Consider the following 14,606-nt stretch of genomic DNA (forward strand, 5'->3'; position numbering starts at 1 on the left):
GTGTCCACAGCACAAAATAGCATAATTGCCGACCTGTCACTCTCAGCTGCCCTTGGACTTGGTAATAAAAATCATGGTTTTCATTTATGCCCCCTATTTCCCCATTCTTTTCAACCCTCCAAAATGTTACTTTTTTATTTCTAATAGCATCGTCTGGTGTCAGTTCTCTCGCAGATGATGGACACTTTATTTCCACTGTAGCATCACTACGCCTGACAATGAAGAGTAGTTGTTACGGTAGGATCTCTTACACCAGCTGCCGTCGGCGACAACAGTGATAAGAGGAGTGCCATTCTTATCTACGTCGCCGTGCTCCCTGGCCAGCCTCGCCTCCTCCTCTGCAGCATCTTTCATCGACATCTCCGATGTTGAAATCCAGCCTTTAGTAACTTAATTTTCATACTTGATATAAGTTTTGTTACTAATTGGAGGAATATTCATGATGGACAGCATCTCCTCCAGCTGAGCGTGGCCACCCCCCGTAGTCATTGTCCCACTCACTGCTGCCATATTTTTATCCCCATTCTATTGTCTTTCTTCTTCTCTGACCAAATAGTTCGTACAATATTGCACATTTTACACTTCATAATAAAACAACTTTTCAGTCCTACCCTTTTTTCCCCCACAACTTTCATATCTCTAAATGAACAATCGAAAGGACTATGATGATCCAAATGTTTTATTTGTTCAAGAAATTCATTGATATTGATGATGCTTCTTCCCAGCAGCTCTTCTTCTTTTTCTTCTCCACCATTTTCATTTCTGTGTTCTACTAAGTTGTCCATAGATTCCTTTGCTTTCCTGAAATAACAACAAAATTTATCTTAGTATGATAAACGTATTTTCAACACCTGATTAAACTTGTAGCGTGAATGTTGATGTGGAACTTTTCCATAATTGAAGAGACTTGAAACGTTGTCAAAAATCCACTTTTATTAAATAAAATGGATATTTTACAGGAGCATGCTTTCCTGTGTGCTCACACATCATCAGCTGTAAGTTACAGTACAGTTGGGAAGTAGAAAGATTCCAACTTAACAAAAACAAAAGCAAAATTAAAAGAATTAAAATTAAAATCATAAATTAAAAATAGAAATGATAATTACTCAGAATGATCAAGTAGCTCTTGCTTTTGTTTTTGTTAAGTTGGAATCTTTCTACTTCCCAACTGTACTGTAACTTACATCTGATGATGTGTGAGCACATATTAGGGGAAACTATACAAGTTATATTTGCGTGTAGTCATATGGAACCAATATCTATTTGTAACAATTATACCAAGCTTCACGCAAGACTAAATAATAATAGCTGTAAGAAACCTTTTGGCGAGTACGAGACCCATAGATAGATATAGACTATAGATAGACTATAGATAGCCTATAGATAGACTATAGATAGACTATAGATACCTATAGTCTATATAGAGACTATAGAGATCTAAAGATAGACTCCATTGCAATTTCGTGTATACTGTATTGCTACCTATGATGAACAATAATATGTGACAGGACAGGTTTTGGTTGCCGGTCAGTCACTGACTCCACTTCCACATCAAACCCTGAGACACACTGATCCGTCTCTCTTACTCTCATTGGAATATCCTCTCATTACAGTGTCCTACAGAGGGCGTATAGTATTTGACATTTTTTCTCAGGGGTTATAAATTTTCAGAAATTATATGGGCTATAATAATAATTTTTCAGTGAGTGTTATGTAAGCCCACATTCCACGGGATTTTAAATGAATACATTGAACTGGATATTTGTCTTTATAGGTTTTTCTAATAGATGTTTTCTATAGTACATAAAAAATATCTCCCAATTACACGTGATAAAAGACTATGCTAATGTAATAAATATTATACCTTATGGATATTTCGATCTATTCGTATTTCGACCCCTTTCTCACGGATCACACCGATTCTGTAGGGATCTGTAGGGATTCTGTAGGGATTATTACTGTAGGGTTCTTTGAAATACTGCACTTGAAAATATGTCTAGTGAACTGTGAAGGTATTACAGATGTAATAACCAAGTGAACATTATAACATCAACAATTTTCAAACTTACCTCTTTTCCTCCATGTATTTTTTCAATGCATCATTCAATCGCCGCTTTTTCCTTGGAGCTGACAAGCATTTTCGAGTCTTTCCCATAATTGATAACACGAAAATGAAAAAACTATAATTATTCACCAAGGACACAAATGAACACCACAAAACTGATCCTTTCTTGTTGCTCGTATTCAAAACACTAATGATTTCCTATTACTAGTCGACAAGGCGACAGAAGACAGTCGAAGTCACTTGAAAGACAAAATTCCTCAACTAGCTTACAAATGAACAATAGTGTTTTTCTACTCCCTCGCTCACACACACAAACTCACTCTCTCTCTCTCTCTCTCTCTCTCTCTCTCTCTCTCTCTCTCTCTCTCTCTCTCTCTCTCTCTCTCTCTCTCTCTCTCAGTAGGTCTTTTCTACTAATCGGTCTATTTTGGGTGGAAGGTATAGAAATACAAACTTGTTATCCTGCTACCAGCCCTTCTGAGTAGAAAAGGAAGGTGATATCCCTCCTCTCCTACCCTCTCTCTTCTCTCTAGTGCTACCCTCCCTCGGAGAACGCCGGAACTACCATGCAGGCCGGCTAAATGCAGTTTTTGCAGGCATTTATAAATTTATTTTTTAACAATTTCCAAAAATTATATATTCTTGTTTCAAACATTGGAATCACAAAGAAAATGTTGAACTTCATTGAGCAATTTTCAATTTCATTATCCATTAAAAAACAACTTAGTAATCATCATTATCGTTTTCACCAAATTGACGATTTTCTTATGGGAATTTAACAGTTATTTTTTACAAATAAAAACTTGACCACTTATCATATTGAGTTGATTTTAACATCAAATGAAAGCCACTATAAATCTGCGTGATTTGAATATAACCATTTCTCGAAAGCACTACTATGAGGCTTGTAATCGATTGATAAGTTTTTCACCCCATGTTAAACTGGGCGCTCAGAGGCCGGCTGCCAGAATTATATCCTTCCTCGCCTTAAGGGACAAAGACAGAAGATTCAGTGGAGGGTGTCAATAGAATAGAAAAGTATAGAAAAAACGTTTATTGAATAAATAAGCTACCTTAAGCGAACCTCAAAGAGGCTGCTTGACAAGGTACTATTATACAAAACATGTAAATTCAAATATAATCATACATATATCAGTGAACTTTATTTTTACTTAACAGTTAAATTCACTTATCAGTTTATTACACTGTCAAATTTACTTACAGAATTTACTAACAGTTAAAATTATCATGATATTAATTAATTAATTGTTGGCTCAGCTCTCAAAAATCTAAAGAGTATTATAATATATTGTCAACCTGAACTTACATACAAAAAATAGAACAGAATGAATTACAACAATACAATACATTAATAATGTGTTACATTATGTTACATCTAAAGTGTAATTATTCAACCAAATCTTTAAATTTCTTTTCAACAGGCGCATATTAACAAACTCAGCACAATTATCGGGTAAATCATTGAAAGTTCCTGGTACAATGTAGATTAAGGTGTTTCTGGCTAAATTATTCGAAGTAAATGGTACATACCTCTCATTCCTTAAATCATATCGATTAACTTTCATAACTAAATATTTTTTGCAGAAGTAATTTTCTAAAATCAAAGTAAACAGAAATATACCTTTTATATTCAAAACCTTGCATCTATTCAAAAGGTTCTCATATGAAATATCTCCCTGAGAATTGCTGACCAAACGTAAAATCTTCCTCTGTACCGAAGATATTCTCCTAAGATAAACATTGCTAGCAAATCCCCACCCTTGCAATCCATATCTCATAACAGGCTCTCCCAAGGCTATATACATCATCCTCTTCACTTTATTAGGTATTAAATCTTTAATATAATACATTTTGGCCAATACCTGTTTGAGTCTATTACAAACATTTTTTATATGAATATCCCAACGAAAATGACTGTCAACTGTTACTCCTAAATACTTTTAATTTACACAATCGATATAAACTGACAATCTCTTGTACATATGAAAATATCTTGCTCCTGCAGTTGGAAACATTCACAGCAATGGTGTTTAATTTTGGGTTCCCTAATTCTTTTCATGTAGGATGAGGTTATATGTAGCACCTTGGATTTGGTGACATTTATATTTAGACAATTATTATGAGACAATTTAGCTAGAGTATTGGTATCATGTTGTAACCGGGTTTCGGCCACATCTAACGATTTATGAGAGGAAATCAACAAAATATAGTCTGCAAACATAAAAATCTTACAGTGAATCAAATATCTAGGTAAGTCATTTGTGTAAAGTAAAAACAGGTCAAGAACCTGTTGATGGTAGGAGAAAGCATTCAGCTTTGAATGGAATCCTGGAAATTCTTCGAAGGCCCGCTCCCACAATCGCTCATAGCACATACATTGCACGGAGTGTGAGAGTGACAGTTCTTCCCCGGCAGTGTCCAAATCGGTAGTGTCCAGTGACAGTCGTTAAAAAGTGTTCAAGTGAGTTCGGTCATGTCAGCAGTACGATTTAAAGCAAGATGTAAAGGGTTTCGGTGGGAAGATGAAAGTGGGTTTATTTATAAGCAGAAAAAAAAATTTAATGGTTCCATTTACATGGTTTGCGTTAAAAGAGAGTGTTCTGGGTCTTGCTCTGTTGAATGCAATACTGGGGAATCTAGCGTGGGTGAATGCTCAATTACTCGTGGTCATTTGCCAGAGAATGCCTGCAAGAGTGAGCCCAACGAATCAAGAATTGAGGCTCTTAGGTCTTCAATTCTTCAAAGGGCAGCAACAGAAAACACGCCGAATTCAATCATCTTCCAGGAAGAAATCAACAAGTAAGTGATACGTTTATGGATAATCATCCTATAGTGATCCCACTATTTTAAAGAACCTATAATGGAGTTCAGTAGTTGAATAGAATTATTTCTAATGTACTTGTTGGATAAGTACAATAAAACAGAGAATGTTCACATTTATTCGATATGAGCATCAGATATGAGCAACCAAAATGGAAAATCTTAGAAATGAGTAATTTCAGAATTTCAATTTAGAATATTACAAATATTAAATATAATTGTCATAAGACATATTACAAATTCTTTATAATTTAACATATCATTAAATATATAAATAAATAAACATAATCATTCAAACATATACTTAAAAAAATGAATTATAAAATCTAGGCATCACTAGCAAAAGGAAATTCTTTGCCGCTGGTGAGAGTTGCAAAACAGTAAAAGAAAAACATAATAATTCGAAATAGTGCAGAAAATTTGGGTCAATTACTCGTGGTCATTTGCCAGAGAATGCCTGCAAGAGTGAGCCCAACGAATCAAGAATTGAGGCTCTTAGGTCTTCAATTCTTCAAAGGGCAGCAACAGAAAACACGCCGAATTCAATCATCTTCATCGTTCTAGTAGGGGATTTACTGTCGGGGAGACTAGTTGACGGCAATGGTATATTTTGCCAGGGGATTTACTGACGCCTGTGATCAAAATAGCGAGGAGACTAGTTGTCGGGGAGACAGGTTGACGGCGACCCGCTATTGGTGAAGGGCATGAACGCCTGCCATTGGCCCAGCTAGACAGTCTCCTCCCACTCAACGGTGTCACAAAATGGCGGCTTAAGCAACAGACTCGCCATGATAACAAAATTTACATTCAGTACAGTTACTTTATAACTTTTCTATTTACATATTTGTTTTATTATCTTCTACTTGTTTTCTTAGTTCCTATTGTGTACTGAAAGTAAATGTTGTTATCATGGCGAGTCTGTTGCTTAAGCCGCCATTTTGTGACAGCGTTAAATGGGAGGAGACAGTCTAGTTGGGCCAATGGCAGGCGTTCATGCCCTTCACCAATAGCAGTACTAGCCTACTAGTATAAATTCTGCGGCTCTTGTATTTAGTCACAGTTTATCAGAGATTGACAGATTGACAATGGTGTAACAACCGAAACTGGTCTATCTAACTATCAATAAATCTGTGGTTTTTGACAATTTCTTAGTCTTTTATTTAATATGAATAATTATCATAATATCAACTTCTCAACTACACAAAAAAAAAATTATCAACCAGCATGTAACCCGTGATTTGCACTGGGGAAGATTTGGTGTTGTAGAATGAAATCTCCTTATAACCAGAAAAATTAAAACATAGAATAGTTATTTATTATTTTGTTAAAAATAAAGTGGATAATCTTTATAAGAGTTTAAAATTTTCAGCAAAAAATATAGGTGTGATATGTCTCAAACCCGCATCCTTGGATTCATCAACCGCGCTCGCTAACAACAAAGCTAGGAGTCAGGAGTCACTTGAAGAAATCCCTGTTTGGTTGGATATAATCCTACATCGATTCTCGATAAATTCTCAATCTCTATGAAAAATTACAAGTTGATCAGTTCAGTAATTTAGACGTGATGATGCGTAGGCAATTACAGGCTATTTAACGGTGTATTTCCTATTGTATCCTTTAAGCCTGGTTTTCACTAGTAGAGTTAGTGGTCGAGTAACTTGCATACTAACTCTACCGAGCTAACTCTACTCTACTTACTTGGTCGAGTAACTGTTTTCACTACAATTGAGAATAGAAGGTAAAGTGTTTTGTCTAGTGAACAGAATTAACCTTAAAATGTCAATACTTTTTAATAAATTAACACTTAAACACTTTTTGTGTAGTTGAGAAGTTGATATTGTGGTAATTATTCATATTGAATGAAAAAGACCGAGAAATTGTCAAAAACACAGATTTATTGATACTTAGAAAGTAAACGTTTATCAGAGATTGACAATGGTGTAATAACCGAAACCGGTCTTTCTAAGTATCAATAAATCTGTGTTTTTTTGACAATTTCTCAGTCTTTTTCATTCAACTTAAACTCTTATTAACACTTTAATAAATAACAATACTTCTTAAACTTGATAGCCTACGGTACGACTCTCCTTTACTAGCTCAAGGCCGTTCTTATTAGCAGAGTAGTGGTAGAGTAGAGTGAGAAGCGGTGGTGGGGGAAGGCAAGTGGTAGAGTACTATCCCATGGTGCTCTCCCACTCTACTCTACTAAAAATTAGTATTGAATGGAAAAGACTGAGAAATTGTCAAAAAACCACAGATTTATTGATACTTAGAAAGACCGGTTTCGGTTATTAAACCATCAATTCTCTGATAAACAATTCTCTCATCCAGTCAATCTCTGATAAACTGAGTTTTATAAGTATCAATAAATCTGTGGTTTTTTGACAATTTCTTAGTCTTTTTCATTCAATATGAATAATTACCACAATATCAACTTCTCAACTACCACAGAAAGTAAAAACTAGTACTCTACCATGACTCTACTTTACCATGAACGTTTTCATTGGGAGAGTACACAAGATAGTACTTGCCCAGGGAACTCTACTGATGAAAACCAGACATTATTGTATTATAGATTGATTGATAATCCCACGCTTACAAAAAAAAAATTATTCTTGGTGCCCAAGTTTTTTGAGCTGATTATTACCATGTTTGAGGCACTGAATTCAAATATGAAACCCATTTTCTTCTATCAGCTATACTTTGAAAACCAGGCATAATTGTATAATAAATTGAATGATAATCTGTCAAGAAATTCTATTTTGTATGATTTTAATAACACATTTTGTATAAGGTAATAATACATTTACATCATTTGAGATAGATACTTTGGTACTCCATCATATTTCTGAATACCGAAGTCTACAATACAAGCAGATTAGCAACGGTGCAGAGTTAGAGAAGGATAGAAGATAGAGCTATCTGCTTTCATGGGAAGTCATTGACATTAGAGCACTCAAAATCAAGTGAGTGGGCAACAAAAACCTGTGCGGTTGACGATGATAATTATCATTAATAATTGATTCATTAAGTTGCATACAATTGATTTACATGGAGGTCACCGAATAACATAATTAAGAATTGAGCAACGCGGCATGAATATTCCAACCGACATTAACGCTGCTCTGATTTCAATTCATTTCTAGTCTGCTTTGAAATATTTCGGTTGAATTTTTCATTCTTTTATTGATGATGATGATGATGACGACGATGATGATGAAGATGATGATGATTATAATGACGATGATGATTATGATGAAGATGATGATGGTGATGATGGTGATGATGATGATGATGATGATTATGACGATGATGATGATGATGATAATGATGATGATGATGATGATGACGATGATGATGAAGAAGATGATGATGATGATGATGGTGATGATGATGATGATGATGATGATTACTATTATTATTACCAGTAGTTCTGTGAACAGTAGACCTCACGCAGTATTCTCATCTACAAGTACCTAATTGAAACTATAGGAAATAGTTACCTTATGGAAATACAGCAATAGACTGGCTTCTCCACACATCTGTGTAATCACTTGTCAGCTGATTTATGATGAATAATTCTATAGTCTGATTTTTACTCTAATATTGGCGTATGAAGGAGGCTCCTTTCTACTTTTATATTATCCTTGAAAAATTTAAAACCTTGCAAAATTTCCAAAAACCTTTGTATATATGTCGACGCGCAATTTAAAAAGGAACATACCTGTCAAATTTCATGAAAATCTATTACCGTGTTTCGCCGTAAATGCGCAACATATAAACATTAAGAGAAATGCCAAACTGTCTACTTGAATCTTAGACCTCACTTCGCTCGGTCAATTATGATGATGATGATGATGATGATGATGATGATTGTTCACATCAATCTTTCAACATGACTTACATCAAGACACCAACAATATGAGAATCGAGAGTCGATTATATTTCTACAGATATTTCAAACAAGGACAAATATAATGACAAACAAGGATAACAAACCTATCTTAAAAGGATGCTGATTTCTAGGCTAGAAACACACAAGGTATTTGTTTTTTCAGACGAATCGGTACGTCACTAAAGAACAGGATGTTCTCCGATTGGCTGATTGGGTTGACGCAGCGAGAATCAGCCAATCGGAGGGAGTCTTGTCCTGTCGTGCTGACTCCTCTGAAAAAATGCCTTGTGTGTTTCTAGCCTAAAACGAAAATCTCACTATAAGTAATTAAAATTATAGCTATAGTGAGGTCCACGTAAAAATGGCAGTGTTTGATAAGCAATGGTATTGCTATCCTTGTCTATCATTCAACAAATCGGATAGCGCTATCTCTTTCTCGCTTTGCTCTGTTGCCAGATCGTCTTTTAACAATTTAAATTGATAATTATTTATCAAAATATTTCATTTTAATTATCTTAATTCATTATGAAATTGATAAAAAATATAATTTATTGCTTAAAAGAATAATATCGGGAACCGAGCTTCGCTCTTGAGTACAAAAGCCTCAAGAAGTTATTACTAAAGAAGAAATTATGATAATATTCATAATTCATAGTTCATACAGAAATGTTCATACAGAAAACAGACCTAGTGTAATCAAATTTTTATATTATAAACCTGCTATGTTATGAATTTCGTGAGAATCGTTAGAACCGTTTTCGAGATCCGATGAAATACAAACATCTAAACATATAAACAGAAATTGCTCCTTCAATAGTATAGGATAATTATTGATTACTTCAAACGAGAATGAACAATTAATATTACATCAATAAACCTGTATCTGCTACAGTCTATAGAAGGCATTGACAAGACAGAGGTTCGGCAACGTTTTTCTCCTATCTTTCACCACTGCCATTATAACGTGGACCTCATTATAGCTTGAACTTTTTTTGTGAAATGAAAGAAGAATGGTGATGAAGACCAGATAGAAAGGAAGAAGGACGAATATCATGAGAAGAGAGAAGAAGAAGAAGAAGAAGAAGAAGAAGAAGAAGAAGAAGAAGAAGAAGAAGAAGAAGAAGAAGAAGAAGAAGAACGAAGAAGAAGAAGAAGAAGAAGAGAAGAAGAAGAAGAAGAAGAAGAAGAAGAAGAAGAAGAAGAAGAGAAGAAGAAGAAGAAGAAGAAGAAGAAGAAGAAGAGAAGAAGAAGAAGAGAAGAAGAAGAAGAGAAGAAGAAGAAGAAGAAGACGAAGAAGAAGAAGAAGAAGAAGAAGAAGAAGAAGAAGAAGAAGAAGAAGAAGAGAAGAAGAAGAAGAAAAGAAGAAGAGAAGAAGAGAGAAGAAGAAGAAGAAGAAGAAGAGAAGAAGAAGAGAAGAAGAAGAAGAAGAAGAGGAAAATAGTAGAGCAACGAAATGAGAAAGAAGAAACGTGAAACGAATTAAAGCAGAACCCAGCAGCTTGCAAGCACACCCGTGCACTCACTTCTTCCACTTCGATTTTAGAAAACTGGGCAGTTGTCCAATATTGAACCCTGTTTCCCTTCTCACTCACCGCCCCCCCCCCCTAAAATACTTGCCGGACTTTTGGGTTTTGTCGGTCTCACCAATAATAATTGGAAGCCAACACCCACCAACGATGAGTAGATAGTATAGAGAGGCCACCACCGACCGCTTAGAACCCAGTAGAGAATAGAGAGGCCACCGACCGCTTAGACCCAGCAGAGAATAGAGTGGCACGAGGGCAAAACTTGGAAGAGCAGCACTTGGGATAACAGTGAATTAGGCCACTGATTCCCCCCTCAAAAAGGGGCACATCCCCCCCAAAAGGGCCACGTACCCCAATTCCACAAAACGGTTGGCACACTCAAGTTTTATTAATCGATTCCGAAATATAATAGAGGCAAAATTTCGCCCACTAATCCTATCTCTATGACACAGGCAGAATTTATTCACCCACCTTAGTACAACTTGGGCACTTCTTAATAGAATTCGAATCCACCCCAGAAATAATAATTATCTAATCGTGCACAGTCGAGTGGTTCAACCGAGACTGAACCGAAAATATATTATACCTAATGGTGCCTAAGTACATCTGATACCTAACCTTGTTATAGGTATCTCGTATTTGGAAGGTCTTAGCATAGAGAAACAATAGCGTAAGTAGATATCCCATGGTATAGGGAATTTATGTCGCAACTTTTACTGTTATCTCAAGCCGATTGCTGTCGATTATTGTCGATTTTTACTGTTTTGCTGGGGTGAAAGTGTATGAACGGCACAATTTGAGAGACTATCAGCGTCACACAGCTGCATGGGAAAGAACTACGTGAACTATCGGCTTGGGATAACAGTAAAAGTTGCGACATGAACGCCCTATACCATGGGATATCTACTTATGCTATCGTTTCTCTATGGTCTTAGTAAACCAATGTAAACTGAGGGGGTGTCTCTTCTCTTCCATTTTCTCTTATGTTCCACATTCAGCTCGCTGAATTCTTAAAATAAAGCAGTTTAGAGTCTCGCTGCAGACAATTTCCACTCGTGGTTTTTCAATTTAAATCAATACTTAAAACTAGTAGTTCTGTGAACAGTAGACCTCACGCAGTATTCTCATCCACAAGTACCTGATTGAAACTACAGACCTTATGGAAATAACACCCCATGTTACTCAATATCAGTTTCGCTGCTCATATTCAGAGGGAAATTTGCTCTGAATGCTCTTTTTACTTTACCGTCAGGCCGTCAAAAATTCATATTACTGTACTTTTTTTGTAATTACTGAACTAATTTTTCTTCATATTCATTATTTCGGTGCAGGCCCCATGGGCCATCTTCTTACCCCCCTGGCACAGACGTTTTTTATAATCACACATCTACATTAATTTATAATAATATTTCAAATATGAATTGAATACTTTCGTACAAAGAATTTACAAATCACCATCATTTTTGACAATTTTTTTATGAACAAAAGAACATTCCGATTCTAATGAGATACATTGGTTGATATAAGGATTGAATAGAATAGGCCTACTGTGTAATAGAAGAGTGAAGCAAATTTTTTTCAAAATCTTCCTTTATTTTGTATTCTATAATAATTTACTAATAATTAAAAGATTCCGAGAACAAACCTAATAAATAACTTACTACAACTAAATTCAATCGCACTAAAGATTCTTAAATTTTTCATTGCGTCAAAAACATATGGTAACCTACAAACAAGCAAGAAAATTGATCGAGCCAGTCTTTTGACCGTGTTCAAATAACATGATCGCCCGTTCGGCGGCAGTCAAAATTAACCATTGGTTTGACCGTGGTTAAACGTAACTGGTGTTGGTGGAACGAATTATTTCTGATTTGACCAGCTGATAGACTTTAACCATGTTCAAATGCCTTGACCAAGGTTGGTGAAATGGGTCACAAGAGAAATGCCAAACCGTCGACTTGAATCTTAGACCTCACTTCGTTCGGTCAAATATTCGAATCACTCAACTGGATTCCTCCAACTGTTATTGATAAGACTTGTTCTCTATTTGGCAAAAAGGTAGACCTAACTGTTCCCATTATTGTATTCCTTATTCTTGAGAAGGTATTGTGTACCCTATTTCCCCTCTCCACAATGTCAGAAATCGGTGTTTCACTACTTGGAAAGACATCCACTTTGTTCTGACGGCGTCGTTTGAATAAATATTACGTAACGCTTGTAACTGAACGTTATTTGGTCGATAAAATTTTGTCTTCTGCTAAACTATCGTCCGTTACACGACCGTAACATCAGAAGAGCATCAACGTAACAGTCACAGAGAATCACACCAAAATTCAAGAAATTTTATATTATAGAAGATAATTATGTTCCAGTAAGACTATCTAGCCAGTATGACTCCAGTTTTAAGACATGAGCGTATATCTCAACCTACTATTGCATATCATTTCAAGCACAGAACTACTATTAGTCCAGGCAACGAATGCTCAAATAAAGGTATAGAGGGAAAAGTTTGGAACACAATTTTCAACTCCACAGCTCTTTTAAGGATAGTTGGAGGATTAACATATCAAAAGTCCTCACCCCTACCCACTGTGCTAAAGGGGTGGGGGTGGTTTGAAAGTACCATTTTTTTTTCATTTTTCGCATATATCTCGGAAACTATGCATCTTATGAACATTTTTATCTCTTGCAAAATTGAAGCTTACAAAACTACCAACAAGTTTTGTGGTGTACATTTGTTCCATATCTCTCATAGTTTCTGAGATATCCGCCCTTGAAGGTGAGACATTTTTTTAAAAAAGACTTCTGCCTTCAGGTTTTTCATCTTTTCGGCCTTATAATTTTTGAAAGATCGATGAAAAAAATCCGTGCTGATTATGAGCTGATAGAGCATCAAATTATCTTCAATTTGATGTATATTCTCACTATTTTACGCATTTCCCTACGACTGTTGCAGCAATTTTAGTGTGGAGAGTGAAATTTTCTGTTCAGCAACAATAGATCAGTTGACAATGAAATTTTGAAAGTTTGGAACACAATTTTCGACTTTGCAGCTTTGTTGAGACTAGTTTGGAGGTGAGCATATCAAAAATCCCAACCCTTACATCATGTGCTGAAGGGATGAGGGTGGTTTGAAAGTTGCGTTTTCCACTTATTACTTACTTGCTTATATCTTGGAAACAATGGGTTACATTGATATAATCAACTACATAAAAATGAAGCTTAATAAATTTCCTACAAGTTTTGTCTGATAGAGGTTTTAGATAAATCCTATACTTTTCGAGATATTTATGTTCTAAAGTTCGAAATCCCCTTGTCACACAGAGGCTCTGCAAAGGTTACGGGACATCCATCGCTATTACTGTAACATCCTCATATCTCGCTGAAATGGCTCACTATTTCCCCTAGGGGATAAGTAGGGAAACCGGTGCCCCTATTCCATGCAATTGTAACAACGGCAATTGTCATTTGAACAATGAGCATACTTGAACAAATGTACAGGGATAATGTCACTCAGCTGAAGTTTGTGGATCCTTGCTCCATTGCTATAATATAACTTCCAGGTGAAATCCTTCTTTGTCATTGACCGAACGAAGTGAGGTCCAAGATTCAAGACGACGGTTTTGCATTTCTCTTTATGTTTATATGTTTTTCTATTTTTATGTTTATATTTATGTTCCGCATTTACAGCGAAACACAGCAATAAATTTCCATGAAATTTGACAGGTATGTTCCTTCTTGAATTTCGCGTCGACGTATACATTTTTTTTTAATTTTGCATTTTAAGGATAATACAAAAGGAACAGGAGTCTCCTTTGAACGCCAATATTACCTTAAAAATCAGACTTTAGAATATATTATCATAGAGAAACAATAGCGTAAGAAGATATTCCGTTTATGTCGCACTTTTACTGTTATCCCAAGCCGATAGTTCACGTAGTTCATTTCCATGCAGCTGTGTGACGCTGGTAGTCTCTCAAATTGTGCCGTTAATACACTCTCACCCCAACAAAACAGTAAAAATTGACAATAATCGGCTTGAAATAACAGTAAAAGTTGCGACATAAATTCCCTATACCATAGGATATCTGCTTACGCTGTTGTTTCTCTATGATATTATTCATCATAAATTAGCAGTCGAGTGGATTATAAATTGCATGCAACGAAGCATGCAATATATATCTCAATATAACATGGTGAAAAATCAGCTGTCGTGTGGACTATTAATTGCAAGCGATGAGTCATGCAATATATAACTCGAAGTAGCATATTATTTTGT

The 14,606-nt window shown here is 35.6% G+C and overlaps 1 protein-coding gene across 1 annotated transcript; it reads right to left on the reverse strand.

The window, feature by feature from the left end:
- Positions 1-461: 461 nt before the first annotated feature.
- LOC120350064 lies at positions 462-3,049 on the reverse strand. The gene is made up of 2 exons (XM_039422163.1): positions 2,070-3,049; positions 462-801 (listed from the first exon to the last, which is right to left on the reverse strand). Exons 1-2 carry the CDS (start codon positions 2,153-2,155, stop codon positions 498-500), a joined length of 390 nt encoding a protein of 129 aa, XP_039278097.1. The 5' UTR covers positions 2,156-3,049; the 3' UTR covers positions 462-497.
- Positions 3,050-14,606: the final 11,557 nt, after the last annotated feature.

Source organism: Nilaparvata lugens, chromosome 2 (genome assembly GCF_014356525.2).
Source record: "Nilaparvata lugens isolate BPH chromosome 2, ASM1435652v1, whole genome shotgun sequence".
NCBI classification, from domain to species: domain Eukaryota; kingdom Metazoa; phylum Arthropoda; class Insecta; order Hemiptera; family Delphacidae; genus Nilaparvata; species Nilaparvata lugens.

Bases quoted from the DNA above. Each gene is read 5' to 3' on its own strand.
- LOC120350064 (XM_039422163.1), bottom strand. From the start codon at position 2,155: ATGGGAAAGACTCGAAAATGCTTGTCAGCTCCAAGGAAAAAGCGGCGA. The intron at 802-2,069 runs GTAAGTTTGAAA...TTGTTATTTCAG, and splicing joins AAATACATGGAGGAAAAGAG to GAAAGCAAAGGAATCTATGG.